Source organism: Lagopus muta, chromosome 6, assembly GCF_023343835.1.
Source record: "Lagopus muta isolate bLagMut1 chromosome 6, bLagMut1 primary, whole genome shotgun sequence".
Lineage (NCBI taxonomy): Eukaryota > Metazoa > Chordata > Aves > Galliformes > Phasianidae > Lagopus > Lagopus muta.
This window is the reverse complement of record NC_064438.1, coordinates 24,575,427-24,598,082: the sequence shown is the minus strand read 5'-3', so window position 1 is coordinate 24,598,082 and position 22,656 is coordinate 24,575,427. Positions and strand designations below refer to the sequence as shown.

Here is a 22,656-nt window from a genome sequence, read left to right as displayed (position 1 = left end):
CTTGTCTATCTTGCTGGAGAAAAGTAGAATGCTGGGGGAAAATAAAGAAAAGAAAAAATATATATATAAAGCTTGCTTTGCTCAGCTATTCTGCTTAAGATCTTAGGGCTTCCTTTGTTCCTCTCTGTTAAAATGCTAAATCCTTACAGTTTCAATATCCTTGCTGCAGTAGGTATTATTCTCATTCAGAATGTTATGTACTTAGGTTGCTCCAAAATAATGCCTCCAGTTTATTTCCATGGAAACTTACAATAGACACAAAGAGCACAGTAACACTATTTGATAGAGCAAATTCTCAGCTACAAAATGCTATTTTTCAAGATATTCAACACCATTAACTATGCACTGTTATCAAAGCTGGCACGCTGCACTTGTAACTATCTGCACCAATGGAGCTGATGTACAGTTACTGCTGCCACTACCGAAGTGTATTACCCATTGCCTGCCTGTGCTCATATTCACTGTTTGGCCTCCATAACTTCAGCAAGTATTGACGAATGTCAATGGCTGTGATTTTTTTTCTCTGTGGAGGATTTCAATTACGTACTTTTGCTTCATACGCGTTTCAGTGTCAGACGCCATTTTGTCAGACTGCCCCTCTGCTGCCATCTATCATACAGTGATAAAAAGTAACAGAACATTGGTGGGAAGGTTCAACCTCTATTGCCATACCACCAAGATCCCCATCTGGCTTTGTGGGCCGACAGTATAAAATATGAGGCGTTATCTTTGAAACAGCCCTTGTATCTGGGGGTTGACCATCCACTAATATAAATTCACTGTTGATACTGGTGGGAAGATGCTGATTTACATCTGCCAAGAATTTGCAGTTGTTTTTCTCTCAGGTATGTTCCTTCACCTGCTCTGGAAGAGATTCTTTGTTGTTATTGCATAAGAAGCTTTCTCTTTTCCCTTCTAGTCTTTCATTTCTTGAGAGAGACTCCATACACCATAGATCTGCTCATTTATGCCCCTACATAGGCCTGCTACTTGAACTGGAGAAAGCCTGAATGAAAACTTTTGCTTCTCATGACAGAAATCTCTTGTATCATCACCTCAAGCTGCTCATGGATGACATCTACAGATAGTTTTGGAAGACCAGACTGGGTATTGTCTTCAGTCAGTGTCCTGGTATCTCAGGAGAGGCAGCAGCTGCTTCTGGAAAACAGCTCCTCCCAAGGAGGTGTTGAAGGTAGGCAGTTACAGTTTCCCCACAGTGAACATCTGCTTTCTCCCAGCACCAGTAATAGTAATAGCCCAGCAGCAATAGGAGTTGACAGACTGAGACCTCAGTCACATATTTTTAAAAATACTGCCATATGCTGGTTCTGGTGTGCGACTAGTAGGTACATTGTCTGTGCCTAAAATAGTCTATCACTGAGAGCCTTATAATCTGTATTATCCTTATATGTACTGCCTGCTTTGTGTATATGTGTACCCTGTATCTAGCCAGCTCATTTATATGCTCCTTTTATTGCTCTGTGTTTTAGCAATAGCTGCTTCTGCTTACTCGTGGATTTTTGTTACAAAACTCAATCCTTTACAAGCCAGGTCTGGCTCCTCATGTCTGCTGGCTGATTTGAGAAATCTTCAGCTTTTGTTTTGTTGGACGTATTCACTCTGCTTTGTTTGGTTTCTTCTCTTCTCATTCCTTCTATTGCTTCTAATGTATTTCCCTCCTTTACTTTAGTCTCCTTTCTTTTCTATCTGTTATTTATACTTGGTGCATAGTCCTCTGCTTTCTTCTTGAGATCTTTCTTCAAACCCTTAATCTATTTTCATACTATTATAGCTCTTCCATCCACAATGTGTCCTTTTTCTTTTCTTTTTTTTTCTTCTTACAGGAGGCATTTTCCTTCTGAACATGAGTAGGCTGCCAGATAGATGCAAGTTCAGCCTGCACAGCCCAATCCTGCCTGGGAGCGTGGACTCTTGTTTGCTGGAACTAGCTGTATATTCACAGGATGCTGTTCCTCTCCTCCAGAGATTCACAGTTGAAATCAGATATGTGGACACTAACAGAAATATAATAATTTCTCTGAAAGTTGGCCATGAAGAGGATGCTGGGTAAGACAATCAATTTGCAGCTCTTTAGACTTTAAATTGCAAAGTAGGGTGCAGTCCCTCCTGGCCACTGTTTTTTAACATCTCTCTCCTTGAGATTATTGCTTTTGTTAGAGCAAAAAACGAAAGTAGAACTGTCAGGACTGAGTTGTGCAGCTTCCTGACAGGATGTCTGGAACAGACACAGGTTTTGTTTGCCCCCTTTGCAAAGAACACATCTAATTAGGAGTCATTCCTTCTCCCTCGTACTCAGGAGACGTGAGAGTGGCTGACTCCCTCACTGATTCTAGTGGTATAGAATTTAAAATGCACTCAGTCCAAAGGCTGTGTTGGTGAAATGACTGATATCTCTAAGTATTCAAGGGGTCCTGTTGTAGTCAGATTTTGAGAAGGGTTAATCCTGCCTCTTTTGTAATTTCTTCCTTCTGTCTGCTAAGCTCAGGAGCATCCTCTTTTGTTTTATCTGTAGAGTTCAGAGAATGGAAAAGCAAAGGCTAGAGGTGAGAAGAGGTAAAGGAAAAAAAAAAAAGGAATTGCAGCAACCCTGGATCTTGTCCTGCATTTTGTACTCTTTGATCTGTTCCACATTTATTTTTTCATTCTTGCATGAAGCAGAATGCAGTGAGGAGAAGAAATGGGTAAAGGGAATGAATCACAACAGGAAAAGAAGGAAGAAAGGTCCACGTGTCATCTCATTTTGCCATTTTCCATGTGCTTGCTTTTTCCTTTGCTGCAGTATGTCTTGTAAAAACCTGGGTCAGGCACACAACAAAGTTTTTTTATTTCCATCACCTGACCAACTCCCGTGAAGAACTTAAGCAATAGATCCCAGTGCTTGTTTTCTTTGAATTCTTTGGCACTTCTCGAGCTGCCATGGAGATCTTCAGCCAAGACTTCTGGTCAGCCAAAGACAGCAGAGGTTGACTAAGACAACTTATTTTACTTCAAATCCATCTCTCACTCCTACTTTTAGTTATTGCTCACTTCCTTCCTGGCTACTCCTTCCTTTTCTTTTTGCCAGTTTCACAAGGAATCTGTAACGTTTTCTGGGATAAATTTCTAACCTCCTTTTTCACCTGCTTTATGTACTTGACAAGCCTCTACTCGCCTAAACAACTGCAGCCACAGTTCCCCAGAATTAACTCATAAAATACCCTTTGAGATACCTACCTGCCCAGGACAGGCTTTGATCACAAACAGTGCAGCATTTCTGAAATGAAACATAGTCATTGTTTAAGAGCTTATTTGAGCACTACAAAAAAAATTCTACATAAAATTATTGTCTAAATTATTGTCTGAAAGTGATGTTATTTACACACCTTGGAATGGAATCAGTGTCACTGGAAATTGGTATGAACATTGGTATTACTTAGTGAAATGAAGCACTGGTAAGAACTGAGGCTTTAGTTTTAAGAATGTAAAGGTGGAAGGTGATTGCCTCCTATTCTAAGTCAAAATAGAAAGGAGGGGAAGGAAGAAGCACGAAATAGTTAAGAACAATTTTAGGTCAAATATTCTTACTTTACCCTATCTTTTTGGTTCTCTGCACAGTTCCAGAAAAATTTGTATGTTCAGGAGAACAAAATTTATTTCTACAGTGTTTGAGCTGCTTCTTATTAGGGAGATACTCTGAAATAAGCAGTTTTTCTGCGATTAAGATTTAAACAGTACTGGTTATTAAGAACAGAGACCATCTTGAAACATTCCCACTTTCCAGAGGGAGCAGAAGTCATACACACTTTCATGTGTTACCCAATCCCAGCTGCACAATTTGTAGAATAAAAGGAAGATAATGAGGAAATGACCTAGAGATAGATGCCTATGTCTATTACATATTTTAATCTTCAGTTGCTACTGGGAGATCATCTTGAAGTCAGAGTGAAAAATGAGAAACAGAAAGAAGGCTAGATATCATCTTTTCAGATAATTAATCCAGAAAATCCTGCTTCAGTCTTCTCTGTCATCTTTTAATTCCAAAATCAAGCTGTGCTTCATCATGAATTCCAGCAATAGTAAATCACTTCAGTGAACTGTCCTCTTTCTGGTCCTGGAAGTCTTATGCTGATTGTGTTTCCTCCTTCAAGGTCCATCAGCTACACAGTTCTCTAAAGCTCAGAGATAGGTCACTCATTAGAAAAAATCCCGACCACCTCTGTTAGGTTTGATCTGTAGTATTGAAGCTGCCACCCATTTTTTTGCAAATGCACTGTAGCAAAAGAGAAACAGACAGACCTTTTGGCACTAAGTTCCCAGATAAGTAGGACAAGCTCATATTTTTTTACTGTTATTTTATGCCACACCTATAACATATGAGTATTCTGAGCTTCTTGATTAGAGGGAGAGTCGCTGTGGGAGTGAGGTGTTTGAAATTCTACGTATTTACAAAAGATATATAAAATTATGTTTGTTATTATCTCAATAGGGATCAAACATCAAGTGCCTGCATTTTTGTTTGCAGGCCCAAGCTTTCTTAATCTGGTTCTTGGCTCAAAGCTATCTTCATTTCTCATGGTTATGGTCCTGGTGCTTGTTCAGATCACTGATAATGACTTTATGACTACTTTGCTTACCCTATCTTTTTCCTCATTATCACACAGAGCAAAAAAACTAGTCACACCTGAAAACTCGTGTGAAAAGTCTTATGTGGTTTTGTTTTGAATGATTTCATTTGCTTGTATTTGTGGTTGACCACAATTGTTTCAGTGTTGTCAGCCAAAACTATTTCAATAATGGAACTTGTTTATTTCAGCTCTAAAAACTCAAACTTCAATGAGAATAAAAAAGCACTGCTTGGGGCAGCAATAATCTTTTCCCTTTACATGATAGAGTGTGATCAGTAAGCTGGCCTTATTGTTTTCTGTTTTCTTTCTAAAACAAAGTACTGGCCATGGTATTCCTGGTAGTCCAAGAAAGAACGAGTTCAAGGCCATGTGCACAAATGGTCATCAGTTAGCCAATCTCATGAAAGGATTATTGCTTAGTTTTCCCTATCTTTACTGCTTTTTTTTTTTTCCTTTTTTGTTTTTTTTTTCCTTTTTTGGAGCAGACCTGCTAAAATGCCCTGCCAGCTTTTGCAACTCCTATAGGAACTTATCATCTTTGAGACTCCTCTTCACCCAGTCTGGGTGTCCTATTGTCAACAAAAGTTCTTTAACTTTAGCTCTTGTATGTAGAGGAATTGTGATATAGCTGATTTGAATGTCTGGAAACACCTAAGGTCATTTGGAATTTATAAATTAGGTGTCCAACTCCATAAGCCTTTGAAAGGGAATAGTCTGGTAAGTGTCCTCAGAAAATGCCTAATACATACTGACAGCAATGAGCACAGCTATTTGAATTAAAAAATAAAGCTACAAAAGGAGAGACTGCACTGCTGTTATGAAAGACTGATTTTGATCACTAACCTAGGAATATGGTTTACTGACTCTCATGCACCAAATTGCACCAAAAATTTTTCTGGGCCAAGAAGGACAGATCTGTAGCTGGTTAGTAAGGGCAGGAGTTGCAGGCCTATGTTCTGTCATCTATTTCTTCTTGCATCCGATGACTAGCTTCATATATGTGGAAAAGAAATGTAAAGCTTCTAATTTGTATATTCTTTGATAGTACCTTGAGGCAGTTAGCATAACTTTCTGCAGTAACTCCTGTAGTGGCCTCCAGTTCAGAAAAGGTTTCAGCTTTCACATTAGGGTTTTTTAATTTGTCACTCTTAATGAAGAAATTGTTCTTAATAATAAAATAATCTTTCTTAAAATGCACAATCTGTTAATTGTGTTGGAGATGGAAAGGCATAGCAAAGATTGGTAAGAAAAGGAAAAGCTTTTGTTTAGCCTAAGCTAGTGAAAATCAAAAATGGAAATTGTAGGTTAGCAGGGCAAATCTAAACTTCTGTTGCCTTAGGCGTCAGATTGCTTGCAACTCCAAACTTTTTATCTGTGTAAATTTCTCCAAATGATGTCAGATTCTGACAGCCCTTCTATACATACAGAGCAGTTTTAACATCTGTACTTAGAAGAAGAATATTACCTCATTAGTCGAGATCTGGCTTGACATAAAATCGATAGTAAAGATATTGCCAAGCTTGGCTTATCTGAAAGCTTGCTACAATGATCCATCTTCTTAGTAGCTCAACAATGGGCTTTGTTCCTGATTCCATTAAGAAAATTAAGTTGGTTCTGACTATCCTTTGCTCAGATGCTGGGACAAAGCAAATATTTACCATGTTAGAAATCTTGTTGCTGTTGTATGTTGAGGAGGAGGGTTTGTCTGAGTGGGAATGCCTTGATGATGATGAGACTCTGTACCTCCAAGTATTCTGGGTGATAGAAAGTTGCTTGTTGTTTTTGTGGACTCTGGATGCTTGCAAGCTTTTCCAGTGGTGGTGTATAAATGGACTAAAATTTCAGTGTTAGTATCTTTCAGTGCAGAACTGGAATATTTCGTGGGACCTTAGGGCTCTGATTCAAAAGAGCTGCCAGTACACATGAACAGTTGTTTAAGATATTAGTCTTCTCTCAGAGGCCCACTGAGACCTAGTGTTCTTCTAGTGGCAGGGAATACGGTGCATCTTTCTCAGATGTGATGTTTCAGAAGTTGGTTTATTGACTTAACCAGTGGTTGTACTTCATTTTGAAATACTAGGCTGTAAACTGCAAGATTCAGAGTGTGCGGCTTGTAAACCATATACAATTAAGGTGCAGAAATGAAGCGAGTCATTGTTTTCAGCTGTGGGCAGTAATCTCTTTAGTTGCTAACATAAACATAACACCAGTTGTGAATCATGGGCTGGCTGCTGTGGATTCCTGTGCTTAGGATTATGATAACAGTGGTGATGCTTAGGGGCTGTGTTGTAGCTTGGTGGAGGTAGTGGAACTCACTGGTTAGAAGGTCTTGTATGCTTAGTAGGTAAATGCAAAAGATGCAGAGACTGTCCTTATCTCCAATGGCTTGTTGAACCAGTTAGTTTAAGGCCCACTGATTTTTTTGAGGCCAAGTGGATGCAATGGAATGATGAACAAAGCATTGTCATTTTTGTTTGTTTGTTTGTTTTTAAAGATTGTTAGGAATATTGTAGGTTTTTTTTATCTACACCTGGGTACCCTGACTCCTGATAGACTGATTTGAGTGAGATACACTGAAAATTCCCATTGAATGTTGTTGTCTAGCTTTCAGTGCCTAGCAACCATCTTCAAAATTAGAGTGCATGCCACCATCCATCTTTCTCTGAACTGCTACAATCACTCTACAGTTGAGATATTTTTGATGTCTCAGAGTTATGCTGTATGTTGTGTGGAGAAATGTAAGTTACAATAGGAGCTGAGAAAAAGATAACTGAATATGAACTTTTTAGGTAGAATGTCATTTGTTTTAAATGAATGTCTGCTATGTTGTACTTTATATTCAATTCCTTCCCCGTGTTAATACCATTGCTTCTATTTGGTGCAGTATAGAATCTGTGCTAGATATTCTGTGGACTCCAGCATGCTTTTTGTGCATCTGATATCTCCTTGTTGTATTCTAGGGTGAAATGGAAATCCATGATGGCTCAGATTGGCCGAATAGAAAGACCTTTTAAAATCACCTTGCTGTATTCAAACTGTGGAGCACAAGAGGCTGGACTCCTGGCAGTGGGCTCCTTGCAGCTCACAAACTGCTTCCATGGTACGTTGCAATACAGTCAGTTTTGGAATAATCAAATGCAGTCATAAAAGAGAGCAGCATCCTCACAAAAAATGGTGAGCATGATTAAAGATTTGGTCAGATAAGACATACATGAAAGCTGAGTGTCCTCTATGATTTTTGGCAGTGCTTACCTGTCAAGGGTCATATTTGAATGTATTTTGTGTGCACATGTGCACACACTCAGAAAGCAGAGTTGAAGTGCAAAATTGAACTGATTTTGCACAGAATCACAGAATCGCCAGGTTTGGAAGGGACCTCAAGGATATGAATCTCCAACCCCCTTGCCACATGCAGGGCCACCAACCTCCCCATTTAAGAGGCTAGACCAGGCTAGACCAGGCTGCCCAGGGCCCCATCCAATCTGGCCTTGAACACCTCCAGGGACGGGGCATCCACAACCTCTCTGGGCAGCCCATTCCAGCACCTCACCACTCTCTCTGTAAAGAATTTCCCCCTGACATACAACCTAAATCTACCCTCCCTCTTCTTAAAACCACTTCCCCTTGTCCTGCAGTTATCAACCCTTTCAAAGAGTTGATTCCCCTCCTATTTGTAGGCTCCCTTTAGGTACTGAAAGGCTGCAATGAGGTCACCCCGTAGGCTTCTTTTCTCCAGGCTGAACAAGCCCAGCTCCCTCAGTCTGTCCTCACAGGGGAGGTGCTCCAGTCCCCTGATCATCTTTGTCGCCCTCCTCTGGACCCTCTCCAACAGCTCCCTGTCTTTCTTGTACTGGAGGCTCCAGACCTGGACGCAGTATTCGAGATGGGGCCACACAAGAGCAGAGTAGAGGAGGACAATCACCTCCCTGTCCCTGCTGGCCACCCCTCTTTTGATGGAGCCCAGGATACCATTTGCCTTCTGAGCTGCAAGGGCACACTGCTGGCTCATGTTAAGCTTTTCATCTATCAAGGCCCCCAGGTCCTTCTCCACAAGGCTGCTCTCAAGGACCGCTCCTTCCAGTCTGTATGGATGCCTGGGATTCCTCCGGCCCAAATGCAAAACTCTGCACTTTGCCATGTTGAACCTCATCAGGTTCACCTGGGCCCACCTTTCCAGCCTGTCAAGATCACTCTGAATGGCATCTCTTCCTTCTACTGTGTCAGCCGCACCACACAGCTTGGTGTCGTCAGCAAACTTGCTGAGGGTGCACTCAATTCTGTCATTGATGTCACTGACAAAGATGTTAAAGAGCACCGATCCCAAGACAGCCCCTGGGAGACACCACTCATTACCGGCCTCCACCTGGACATAGAGCCATTGATCACCACCCTCTGTCTGCGGCCTTTCAACCAATTGCTTATCCATCGGGTCGTCCACCCATCAAATCCACATCCCTCCAATTTGGAGATAAGGATGTGGTGGGGGACCATGTCAAAGGCCTTGCTCAAGTCCAGGTATATGACATCGGTCGCCTTCCCCTTGTCCACTGATGCCGTCACTCCATCATAGAAGGTCACCACGTTGGTCAAGCATGACCTTCCCCTCATGAAGCCGTGCTGGCTGTCTTGGCTCACACGCTCATTCCTCATGAGATCAAGCTTGTCATCCAGGATGATCTGTTCCATGATCTTCCCAGGTACAGAGGTGAGACTCACTGGCCTGCAGTTCCCAGGCTCCTCCTTGCTCCCTTTCTTGTAAATGGGAGTGACGTGACCCTTCCTCCAGTCATCCGGGACCCCACCTGACAGCCACAACTTTTCAAATATGATGGAGAGCGGCTCAGCAGCCACCTCAGCCAGCTCCTTCAGAACCCTGGGATGCACGCCATCCGGCCCCATAGACTTGTACACATTCAGTCTCATGAGGCGGTCTCGGACCTGCTCTGTCCTCACAGTGGGGGGAGTTTTACCACCCCGGTCCGCACCTAGAGGTTTAGGGATGCAGGCCTCAGGGACGTGAGAAGTACTGGAATCCTGGCTACCAAGTGAAGACTGAGGCAGAGAACTCATTCAGTACCTCAGCCTTCTCTTCATCCGTGGAAGCCAGTTCTCCTTTACATTTACCAAAGGAGCACACTTGCTGTGGCCTGTCTCTTCTGGCCAATGTACCTGTAGAAAGTCTTCCTGTTGTTTTTCACGTACCTCGCCAAGTTCAGTTCTGCCTGCGCCTTGGCTTTCCTGATCCCATGTCTGCAAGTCCGGACAGCATCCCTGTAGTCTCCCCAGGTGACACAGCCTTGTTTTCTGAGCTTGTATGCACCTTTCTTCGCCCTCAGTGTCCTCAGCAGGTCCTTACTGAGCCACGCCAGCTTCCTACCTCCTCTGCCCGCTTTCTTATTCAGAGAGATGGAGAGCTCTTGTGCTCTCTGGAAGGCATCCTTGAAGAGTAGCCAGCTCTCCTCAACATCTTTGTTTTTAAAGACAGCATCCCAGGGGATCTTGGCCAACAGTCCATTGAACAGCTTAAAGTTCCCTCTCCCAAAGTTCAGGGTCCTGATGCCACTCTTTGCCAGGCCCACATCCCTCGAGATCACAAACTCAACTGGGGTGTGGTCACTGCAGCCCTGGCTGCCTCCAATTTGCTTTGCACTGACGCTCATACAAATGTATAAGAAAGTAACAGGGCTCATGCTGGATCCAGCAATAGGGATGGAAAGAAGTCTCTGCCTAGGATATTTTAGCTTTTACTGTTTTTCTTTCTCAAATAGTAACAAAAGGCTACCCAGTGTCACTAAAGCTTTTTCTGTGCTGGGGCTCTATCTTGCAAATTTATGAAGAAAAGCAACTCTGGTCTGCAGTCTGTGGTGTCTATTTACCACTGCCTGGCTCAAAACTTCTGTCCAAAATGAAAATAATTTGAATGTAATTTATGCAAAGTACTGAGTGCTCAGCTCAGAAATGATCGATTTTACCTACCATTTTCAGACCTGTTGCCAAGGTCATGCAAGTGATCCTCCGTACATATGCAGAACCCTGCTAATGTCATTCAGGCTTCTGGGAAGTGTATGAGTCTGCTGGTGCAGGCAGCCTGTAAGTTGGAGACATAATCATCTTCACTTCCTGGTTTTCATCCATTAATATAATGCTATTGCTTCTGTTTTGCAGACACTGTAGAATTAGCTTTGAATAGAAATGTAAGATCTAGAAAGTTTCAAATGTAAGAATACTTCACAGTGCTGTTTCATCATATATCATGAGATTGCTTTAAATCATACTAGAGATTTAATTTTATTGCAGTCAATCTTTTAATTTAACAGATAATATACTTTTAATGCAATGCTTTTCACAGTCTTGGTATTTTTGAGGGGATGCACACAGCCTGAAGCATTGTGCTAAATCTCCAAAGTGCCCTTAAACAAGCTGTTGCATGTACCCAACACAACACAGTACCCTGAAGAAATGATGTTTCAGATGTTCTTTCATCCTCCTCCTGGGGTTTTCTTTCTAAGCTCTGCATTTTTTCCAGAGCAGTAACAATTGTAATGGAACATCTGTGCAGAGCTCTGCTAACAGGGAACAGGTCCAGAAGAGACTTTCACACACCTGCAGATCCACAACAAATCTGTGCACGCACATATCCACAGGACAGGCTTGGTACACTGAGTCATGATTTCAGAAAATATCACACTTCAAAATTGTATGCAGCCTGTTGGTGAGTACTCATGTGACTAGTTCAGTACTCCTGGAGTGTAGCTGGAGAGGCAGGTTGGGGTGCATGAGTGAGCCGGCCTGCTGAGGAAACACCTTTCATCACAGGGTGGATGCCACAAAGATGGCATAGCAATATGTCAGCAACACAAGTATTAATTGAGCCTGATTCTCGATTGGCCATAACAATGTGTCCATCAGGCCCAGAGCTAAGTGCACATTGCTGCCTCCAGCAGCAGTGTCGTGCAGCATGCCTCTGCTGGCTGACAGCTGCATGATCACGTGTGCAGGACGGAAGAATCACAGAATTACAGAATCACAGAATTGTAGGGGTTGGAAGGGACCTCCAGAGATCATGGAGTCCAACCCCCCCACTAAAGCAGGTTCCCTACAGCAGGTCACACAAGTAGGCATCCAGGCAGGTCTTGAACATCTCCAGAGAAGGAGACTCCACAGCCTCCCTGGGCAGCCTGTTCCAGTGAACTCGCCATATAGAAAAATGTAGGATCCTCAGTAAAAACAAAATAAAAAGCTGATTGCCTGAAGATGGCACAAACACAGCAGAAGCTAGTGTGTGCAGGAGAGAGTAAGGAGCAATGAATTTGGTCTGTGTGAGAGCTGAGGCAATCTTGGGAATCTCATGCTGGATAGAAACCTGCATGACAAAGAGCACAGCTAAGTATCATTTATCACCCAGAGGACGATTTCTGAGGTCATGTGTGTGAAGGCTGATGCACATGCAGGAATATGTACATAAATTCTGCTGATTCATCTCTGAGCTTTTTTTCTTTCTTTTTTTCTTTAGATAAAGAAAACCCAGATCTTTCTATATATAACAAAGGCTCTTCCTTCCCCTGCCTTCACGGAGGCTGTGTTAGCCACTTACAAATCTGTGAATTCATCAGTGATTGCCCTACCAAAGAAGTAGAAGGAGTAAGATGTGGTGAGTGTATGGCATGGCATTTCGTGGGAACCTTCATCCTGTTACAATAATCAGTTTAGAATAAAATACAGATTAAATTGATTCTATTTCTAGATTAATTCATTATTAAGCCTCCTATAATAATTTAGACTGTTTTTATTATTTTATTATCAAGATTTTTCTTGAAAATTCATTCCATATAGGATAAAATTGATTTGTTATTATTTTTAATATTGCAATAAGACATTCAGTGACCTGTGTTTCATAGTCACTGCTGCTTCAGAGGAAAGCAAAATCTTATTTACACATTTATGGCTGCTGGATGAGAAACTACCAACAGGATCAATCACAAAGCTGTCCTTCCTAGATGTGCAAGTTCTCATCTTGCATATCCTGACAAAGAAAGACTGAACAAGTACACTTAGTACTGAGAAACATTATTTGTTTGGGTGTTTTGTTTTTTTTTTTTGTCAATTATAGTGACAAAGATCTAGAATAATCTGTTGACTGCCTTTCGCAGAAAGCCTCATGATGTCTATAATTTAATATACAGTAGGGCTTTTACAAATGTGTGGAGTGATTTACCACTCTCGACTGTGGGAGTTGCTGTTTTCAGTGACAGAAACTGCAGTGTAACAGCTGCAGTAACAAAAAAATGTTGACTTTTTTTATGACTATGGAAATAAACAAATGAGACCTATTGATATTCTGACACTGAAAGACAGTATAAGTGGGATAGTTTCAAGAACTATAGTAAATTTTGACTTTTTCTGCTGTTTGCCTTCTTCCATAATCAGGTTTCTTCTATTTTCCTGCATTTTCTTATGGTCCATTGTAGATAGTCTCCCAGAAGGTTCACATTGCTCTTTTGAAGAGGGTTCATGTGGCTGGACACTGAATGAAACTGCAGCATTTCCTTGGTCTATCAGTGGCTTTAATGAAATGATTCACAATGGTTCATTTGTAGGGTCTACCTTGCAAGCCACTGCAGGTAGGGTCTTCGTAGTTCTTTCTTAGTCTGCCTTTCTGTGTGTGCATGTTTTATGTGTGCCTGTACGAGTGTGCCAGCATGCATGTGAATGAGTCTTGAACTTAGGGGTGTGGGTTTTTTTTTAATTAGTTTAAAATGTTTGGCATTCTTCTTTCCAAAACAAATTTATCATCAGTATTATCTAGAATAACTTTAAATGTATTTATTTAAATAATTTTAAAGTTTAAAACTAACTTCTGATCACAAAAAAAAACTTCATATGAAATCTTTTATGGAAAATTTAACATAGAACTTTAGGAGTCTAGAATGTCTTCACCTTTGAAAAGAATTATATGATGAATTCTTTCCCCTCTGTATATACCTCTTCCCTCCTTGCTCTTATGAGATAGGCAATTGCAGAATACTTCAGCTGCAGCATCACAAAGTAAAAATTGCCTTACAAAACTAAGCATCTTGTAAAACACAAATTTTTTGGAGACTCTTGTCAGACTCTGCTGGTGGGTTATAAAGAGAATCACATCTAAGTCTGTCCCAAGATGAAGTGATAATAAACATTTTGTTCTGTAGAATACCACGGGGGGGGGGGAAACAAAAAGAAAAGAAGGTCTGATAATTCCCAGAACTGTCTGCTTTTTAAATAAGGAGGGAAGCCAAATTCTGACATGTTCATACTTGAAGTCAGAAGCTGAGTTTTGATTCAGTTCCCTATCAAAGTAGAGAGTGCTCATGTGAGAGTCCTGTTTGTCTCTTGAGAGCTCATACAAACTCTCACTAGGAACAAAGACTATAAATAAGCTCTACTGGCACCATATTTGTCTTAGCAAGTTGTTGATGCTCATGGTGTAAGTATTAGGGCTGATCAAAGAACTCAGAGTAGACTGCTGTGAACCACTGTATGGAAATGTACTTGAGTGGCTCTGAGGTTCGGACACTCTACTTGTGTTGCAGAGAAGGGTTTGGGATATTGACTTTTGTGCTGCTGAAATCTACTAGTGTATTCACTGTAGTTTGCTAATAAATGGAATCTTAAGCCTTGTTTCTATCATGTCCTCCTACTTACACTGTGCTTCAGAACAATGATGTTAAAGTATTTTGAAAGTATTAAAAAATATATATTTTTTCTAATTAACTTTTCTGTCCACAGGACACTTCCTCTATCTGCGAGCAGATAGCAATCAGACAAATGGCATCGCCAAGGCTTTCAGTACCAGCTTGCCAGCTGGTATTGCTACTGAAGATTACCAGGTATCTCCTTCTGCCTAAGCACCTCTTGGAGCTAATTCTCAGGCTGTACACTGTTTTTGCAATGTGCCTCTGTGCAGTGTATGATACACAACAAAGCACTTTACTGTACTAGGAGTATACTGCCTAACTAGCTGCTTGTTCAACGCTAGAAAGAAGAGAGGAGGGGCATTTCCCAGTAAATAAGAGCAGCAGTGCTGAATTAGCTCTTAAATACAGAAAAACTCCCTAGCTTGGGTGTATAGACCATTCCCCTGAAGTGTACCCATGCCTGAATTATACTGGATGGCCTTAGACTGTAGGAGAGAGAGTTGGCCGTCTGAGCCTGTTCAGCCATTCAGTATGCATGCTGCTGAGACTTTCTTCCTAAATTCTGCATGATTTTGGGATGGATTAGGAGCATGAAATCTGTGGGGCATTAGACCTTCCAGGAATAGATAAAGGCAATAAACTGTTCGTGTTCTTCAGAAACTTCAACAGATGAAGCCAACCTGGTGTGGATAAAATCACATATCCTGCCTTCAGCCTAGATCCCTGCAAAATGTAAGGGGAGCTTCAAGATGTTGAAACCAAAAATATTTAAATAATATTGCACTCCTATCACTTAGGAAAATTAAGTTGCAAGCTTGAGCTGGAGTCCAGCTCTGCCAGGGGAAAACAGAAAGCTTTGATGCCTCCTAATTAGAGCTGGCAAAAGAAATACAGTGCAGGTGCCAAAAATATATCTTCACCATTTATATTTATAAATTCAGGTTAAGTTTGCTGAATAGTTCCAACAAAATAAAATGTGCCTGGAGCTAGGTTCACAAAACTGGGAGCAGTAAGTGTTGGTCATGGGCATCATACAGGAAATCCAGACCCAGTCCTCTCCTTCACTGACACAGATTTGAATACCCATTTAAAGAGCAAGGAACTTCTGTTGTTGTGTACATGTGTGTGTACTCCATCTCCTGATTGAGCTCTCTTTAATACAAAGAGCAGCTGAGTGCTCCAGGCATCACTGGAAATGGCAGTTTTCTCTTGATCTGTGACAAACTGTCAGTGGTGCCCCACAGAGAGAGGAAGGAGTCCTGCTTCAAAATATTCTTTGGTCTGCTGATCAGATTGCTTACCTGCCACATCAGCGCTATGGTTCAGGTGGTGTCTATGACTTGGGGCAAGTATATAGACTGGAGTTTCCTGTCTGTGGAGATGGCCTCTTTGCTCATTTCCTGGGTATTTGTGGCAGGGTAGTCCTCTCCTTGCAATAGTTTTGTGCTATATAATGCCTAGGTATGGATTGAGCCACACCAGTGCAACACATTAATATGAATGATTACAATGGGAAACGTTAGAAGATTTGAACTCTTTCAAATCTTTTGACAGAAGTCTTTTGGCTGGTGAGAACTCTGAGAAAGAATGTATTTAGGATTGCTTTTCTGCAGTATTCCAACCCTAGTAGAAACATTTAATGATAAAGCTTTTCTTGACTTCAAGCTTGTGTTCCTCTGCTTTGTTACTTATTGCTCCTGAAGAAGATAACAATCACCCAAATAATATCTGAGGCCGTTGATATAGTTGTTAGAGCCTGAGAACACAAGTGTCAGTTGAGGTCTCCAACAAGAAAATTCTGTGCTAGGAACAATGATGGAATCACACAAAAGCACTGGGGGTGTTAGTGGTATGTGTGATTAAAGCTTGAGCCACAGTCTCATATCCTGAAGGGGGAGTAGTAAGTACTATCTCCTATTTATCAGAGGATACCATTCTTTTTTTCTTTTGCTCTGTTACAGATCCAATTCTCAGTGCATGTTTTTGGCAGCTACAATGGTACCATCTCCTTCTCTGTCAGGGAAGAAAAAAACGGAGTTCCAGTTACCTTGCCAATGTGGGAAAGAGCAGGGAGCTGGAGTGATCATTGGTTTCTCATCACTTTACCAATGCCAGTGCTTCAGAACAGGTAAGAACACCATCAGCAGCACCCAGAGATATCCCTACAGATTTTGTAAATTATTAGGGCCTTCATTGAGAAGTATCACTTTCATTTTTGCCTTTTTCCAGACCTATTACTACTGACAAAATTAGAGGAGTACAGCAATTCTGCTTGCTGAGGAAGTCTTCTGTCTTCCTCCTCCATTCTGTGTCAGTCAATTTCAAGCTATGAAATGGTGTTGACAGCAAGTTATTCTGCACAATACAAATCATTTTTAAATTGCTCCAATCTGTTTCTTGCATTTTCCTCAAGCAGGTCTGTCTCATATCACACTTAAAACCAAAAAAAAAAAAAAAAATCAATCTCAAACTCTATGTGATATTATAAATGTAAAAAGATCTACCTACCATTGGCATTAAGTATTGTCCTAAAACTTCATGGATTAGAGGGTTTGAGGGGATTGCATTTAACTGGAAATGTTCTCAGCATCTTTTTGTAAAAAGCTAAGGGTTTTGGGTCTGAAGTGGTAGCAATTCAGATCCAATCAGCAGCAAAACAGGAAGCGGGGAAGGAGAATGTTATCCCACCCTTTTTCCTGCTTTAATTTTGTGATTATCTTTGGTCACAGCTTCAGTGTATGCTCCTCCAGAATACCATAGGTCTGCAAACTGGCAGTGTAGTATATGTCCTTGCCTGACAGTCTGGAGCCCTGTGGATAAGCATGTGTTTAGTTCTGTGTATTTAAAATATGACCAGTGAATTTGTCCAGAATAGCTCTTTCCCTCAGGCATTTTCATTTGGATCTAGCCGGAGCAGTCTTTTGGGCTTTTTGAAGTTGTTAAAGAGCTTCTGCTTCCTCTAATAAATGGTCCCCTATTTTTTTTTTGTCTGCAAAGCCTCCAATTTTTGTGTCAGACCTCAGTTCTGAAGGGAAATGGATGTGGCAGAATGGAAAGGACACCAAATGGCTTTAGGGAGCACTAGCCAGCACTTTCTGAGGACTTAAAAGAAAAAAAAAAAAAAAAATCCAGTACTGTTAAACTTGAGATAGTTGAACACCCAGACAAAACAAAAAGGTAGCTCGTGTGTGCATGTTTCAAACTGAATGAGGGAAAGTCCCTTCCAACTCAAACAATTCTATGATTCTATTACAGTCTGTCCCTGCCCTCCTGCTTCCTACTCTCCTGGTCAATTCTCGTGCTATTTTATTTAGATGACCCCAGACCTATCATCAAAGTTTATTCTCAATTTTTCTACTCCATTGCCTACTTGTTTCTTTCTGTAAATCACAGGCCCAAACCCCATATGTTTATGTCCTAGCTCTGGAAATCAGTTTAGCTAATTTTTCTTCTGTTTGTCCAGATTCAGTAGAAGAAAAAATGGGTACAAAAGAGGGGGAAATATGTGCTTTTTAGCACTATCTTGTCCAAACAAACTCACTTTTTAGGAGAGAAAAACACACAATTTGTTGATCAGCATCCCAGCTGGGCACTTGGAAATCTGTTCCTGGTGGTCAGCTGGCAGGTTCTCTCACTTGGTTCACATACACAAGGAAAAAATGTTGCTATCAGAAGAGAAGCAGGCAGACAGGAGACCAGACAGAAGAGAAATTGAGAAGGCTATATGTTAGAGTCAATAAAATGAATTCAATGAGCAGGGACACTGGAAACCCCTCTGGCTAGCAAGCACAGAGTTCAAAAGGCAAATTCTTCTTTTTCTGAAGTTAGAAGGAATGGGAGGCATACAGAGCCCAGCACTTGTGAGATATCTCTTCTTATGCACTTGGGGATGAGAGTCATTCCCCAGGTACCCACTTATACAGTGAAGTATAGAACAGAAATTGATCTTACAGCACAATGTCATGGTCCTTCTGTTCTGACTATGGACCAGATGCAGTATCTTGACTGGACCAAGGGTATGCTGACGTGTCTTCAGAAAGGATTAAACTGTGATGCTGTATCTTTGGCCGTGGATCCTAGAAGTCTCTAATTCTGGGCTCAGGTTACTGTGAGTTTTATCATCCATCAAATGCTCTGGCTAGTTGCTGCATTGGACTGATGTGCAAGGTCTGAAAATGCAGAGGTACTGCTGAAAAGAGAGGCTTCTGTAGGAAAGTGATTCCCATTGGGTAAACTCCTCTGCTAACCGCATTGCTAAGAGAGTGATCATCCAAGGAAGATGTTATTTGAATTTGCTGTGCCAACACTTAATCCCAGAAGGTTCAGATCCTGTATGTATGAAAGCTTTTATTTGATGCACAAGGGACTATTCTTGAGAATCAGAATCTTCAAGATTCAACTTTACAACATTATATTAACTGTGGATGCCAGTTTGTGGTTTATGCAGGTGCCAGAGCACTGGCACAGTCTGCCCACAGAGGCTGTGGGTCTCCTCCTTAGTGATACCCAGAAACCTCTGGGCATCATGCTCAGAGTGTCTCTGCTTGAGCAGGGGTTGGGCCATACACACAGGTGCCTTCCAATCTCAACCACTCTGTGATTCTGTGATATGTATCAACATTTGTTTGGTGGACGGAATATGCATGTTGTACTTCACTGCCAGTAATTTGGGACAAGAAAGTACTGATAGGCAGGTCAGTACTTCATCATTAATCATGATGAAGCGTTGTCAGTGACAGCAGTAGAGGTCTTCTCCATGTGTCTTTAAGAAGCTGTAAATAGGCTGGACATCAGGCATCTGTTTATTTCTGAAGTTTAATGAAAAACAATTTACTCCTATCTATTAGAAGAAGGTCCTTCTGTTCATTTTCCTTCCTTCTTCTAAATTCAGAATGTGGCAATGCTCGTGGGGCATGAGAGGCTTCTAGATAAGTAGTTAACATCTGGTCATAGTGGGAAAAGTGAGGTAGCCCAGAATGCAAATGCTTTGATGATTTGTGGCTAAAACTTAAAATGGCCTGAATTATCAGCTGAAATAAATTTGTGTCACCTTGTTATTTTTCTGGTTACACTGGCCAACACTCAGGTTTAAGACTGCTGTCTTTCTGGATATTGCTCTGTTTAATTTTTATTTTGGCTGTCTCTTTGGGGATAGAAAAACAGATTAATTTTCCCTTTTCTTTTGCACATGCCCAATCCCATTACCATCAGTGGTGATTGATAAGGATGGTTGTATATGTATAAATATTTGTGAGGGAGAGCATCTTGTTTTCCTGTGTGTGTGCAGATAGCAGGGGAAGTAGGGTTCTCATGTTTGTTCCACATTAAATGTGACATTATATGAGCATTGGTTGGTCCTACTAACTGTGGGTGTATGAACAAGATTTCTAGCAAGCTCTTATGGCTGTTCAGCAGCTTGTCTAATGGAAAGATTCTAAATTATGATTATCACTATTGGTTTGTAAGAGAACACTGTATTTTTGGGCTCTTATGGTTGTTGCTGTTTTTTTCCGTCTGCCTCTTTGTCTTTAAATCTTCTGTCTTTTTGCAAAGGTTTCAACTGCAACTCCTGGCAACCTGGGGTTGGAATTCCCAAGCTGACATTGCTATCGACAATATTACATTTGGAATGAACTGCTTTGCTGATGGTGAGCCATGCGTGTTACAGAATCCCATAAAGAATTTGGATAGTGTAATAAGCATCCAGCTGATCCGGAATACACTTGCTGTGTTTCTCCCCTGCACCAAGAGTGCACATGAATCATTTATGTTAGCTTTTATATCACAATGCCAATTATCTTAGATCTGCTGAAGATTGTAAGTAGAGGAAATTTTACGTGTGTCAGTTTATTAGTGCTCTTTGTTTTCCCTAATCTGTATCACATAGTTGAAAGCTGCCTGTGTGTCTTGGCAAGAAACTCTTGACTTATTCCTGTGCTTTAAGTGGAAGGATTACATCACATTGCTCTTTAGCAGTCCTCTCTGACCTGTGCACCCTGGCAATTGATAGCCGAAGGGAACTTGTTGAAAACAAAGGGGAAAACAACTATATTTTAGGGGAGGAAAGGAGGAAAACAGAAGAATAAAATGTCTCTCTGGCAGTAAAGTTTAGTTTGATTTGCCTTGTAGGAGAAGCATCAGATGTCACTGGCAGGTACATACATACTTCTCTTGGCTTCATTACTGTTAATGCTACTGATGACAATGTGCTCCACTGAAGACGAAGCCAGAGCTAATCTCCAAAACATGCTAGCAAAAGAGTTGAATTTCTTCAAGTGGAAAAAGGATGCATACTTGGGAACATTACAAACTACCATCTTTTAGTCTCTGCGGAAAAGACTGATATTCTCTGTTGCTTAAACAAGAAGAGAACATGCAGCACTTCAGTTGTGACTTCTGTTGCAAATGAAATGTTCTCTGCTACCTTCAAAAGTCCCCACATCCGATATGTCAGCACTGAATGTAGTAGCAGGTCCCTGCAGAGACTGTAGCCTAATGTGAGAAGGTCTGTGTTAAAGCTGGTATGTGTTAAAAGTTTTCCACCATTTAGAGCCCTTTTGTTCTCCTACCTTTGTCCAATTTGGTCTCACATTCTTTGCCCCTTAGTTCCATGGGCACTGAGTACACCATTCAATGAAATGTTGAGCATGCATATATTCATTTAAAATTAAGAGGAAGAGGTGTGCCTTTAGAGCACAGCCATTTATTCACTCCGTTCTTTAACACCCCCGGCTCCCAATACACTGGGTTATGCATGCTGACATTTTGTTTTGAAATGTGAGAAAAGTTCTTAAAGAAACTGAAGGGAGTGATTCCAGGTGCTTGTTGTGTCAACTGCTGTACACCCAACTTTTGGACTTTACTGCTCTCCTGAGAGCAAATACGGACACTAGAGTACCCGTGGGCATTTTGTTGGTTCTAGTGTATAGTTATATTCTTTGGTAAATAAGTGGGGCATAAAAGACTCTGCAAGAATGTTTTCAGGGCTTGTCTATTAGACTCCACCCAGGTTTCTCCTCACTTTCAATTACTATAAATCTCACTGATGTCCAGGAGAAGCAGCCACTTACCCCATCTGGAAGTGTGACCCAGAGTTGCATGACTCATGCAGAAGACAGATATCATGAAGGAAATGATTCTTGGAAGCCCTGCACTTGCCATTGTTCCTTGAATCCTCTCATCAAATTGACGTTTTCTCGCCTCTGAAAGTAACTCCCTTGCATTTATCTTCTCATGATTTTAATTCAGTTAGGTTGCAGAGAAGCCCAGCAGCTCTGCTGTGTTTTCAGTAATGAAATTATTTCTCCCAAGCAAGGAGAGGTTTCAGATGTCAGAGAGAGAGCCAATTAAGATCCAAACAGTGAATTATTTGCATGAGGGCAACAGGAAGGACATACAGCAGGAAGGAAAAATTTGCTGTTTGCGATGATGTAAATATTAATCTCTCCATCTATTTCAATCCCATATTTTGATTTTCTTCAAAATCTAATGCAGACCTTGAAAGCACTGCCTGTATGTATGCAAGCTGGGAAACTAGGTGAAGTTTTCTATATTCCTCAACATGGAGAAGAAAGAATTAGTAATATTTGGAAGGGGGGGGGGGGGGGGGGAAGGCTGGGGGGAAGTGTAGTGAGGGCAGCTCAAGAGACATCAGTAGAGACGAAAAACAAACAGCCCATTCTTTGGATGGCAGCCCCTGGGCAGGGACAGATGCTTTCCCTGTGAGAAAGGCTAAGTGAAACAATCTTCTGGTTAATAAAATCACCTTGTGTTAAGACAGTGTCACAGATCAGATGGCATGGATCTGATTCGTTGTGAGAACTTTTAAGGGACAGCCATAAAGATACAAGTATTTTATCCTCTTAGCTAAATAGTGCTTTTGTAGAATGAGATCTGAGTTTTGAGTGTCTAAATATGAAAATGTGGGCTGGCATGACTGTTGTCTTCCTCAATGCTTTCATGGCCACTGCTTTTACCATTAGCTTTTACTGCTCTGAGGATGGTATTGTTCCAATTAAGAGCACAGGTCAGTGGTTCATCAGTGCGCTCCACTGTCCTGGCCAAGGGGTTACTTTTTGATCTCTACATCATTTACACTTTCTAAAAAGACTGGTTTTTAAATGACAAGACCGTCTGAAGAGAGCTTTTGTATGTGATAACTCTTGTTTTTTACTTTGGAATCCCCAGGCTATGGGGAGCCTGGCCTGCCAGTCTCGTTGTTTTAGGCCAATGGTGTGGGGAGGCTCAAGCTGTTCAGCACAGCCCCATTTGGTTGAGTTAGTAAGGACTGACAAGAAATGCAATTGAATCAGTCGAAGGGCTGGGAAATGGGGACGTTGGTGCAGCTTCCTCATTCT

At 41.3% G+C, this 22,656-nt stretch overlaps 1 protein-coding gene across 1 annotated transcript in view; it reads left to right on the top strand.

The window, feature by feature from the left end:
- The window catches only part of LTK (leukocyte receptor tyrosine kinase), an 86,214-nt gene that overhangs the window by 37,330 nt on the left and 26,228 nt on the right, over window positions 1-22,656 (top strand). Inside the window, exons 3-10 of the mRNA XM_048949987.1 lie at window positions 1,037-1,192; window positions 1,845-2,067; window positions 7,586-7,725; window positions 12,139-12,276; window positions 13,094-13,246; window positions 14,391-14,491; window positions 16,261-16,427; window positions 19,853-19,947. Coding sequence (XP_048805944.1) covers window positions 1,037-1,192; window positions 1,845-2,067; window positions 7,586-7,725; window positions 12,139-12,276; window positions 13,094-13,246; window positions 14,391-14,491; window positions 16,261-16,427; window positions 19,853-19,947 — 1,173 coding nt within the window. The remainder of the gene's footprint in view (window positions 1-1,036; window positions 1,193-1,844; window positions 2,068-7,585; window positions 7,726-12,138; window positions 12,277-13,093; window positions 13,247-14,390; window positions 14,492-16,260; window positions 16,428-19,852; window positions 19,948-22,656) is intronic.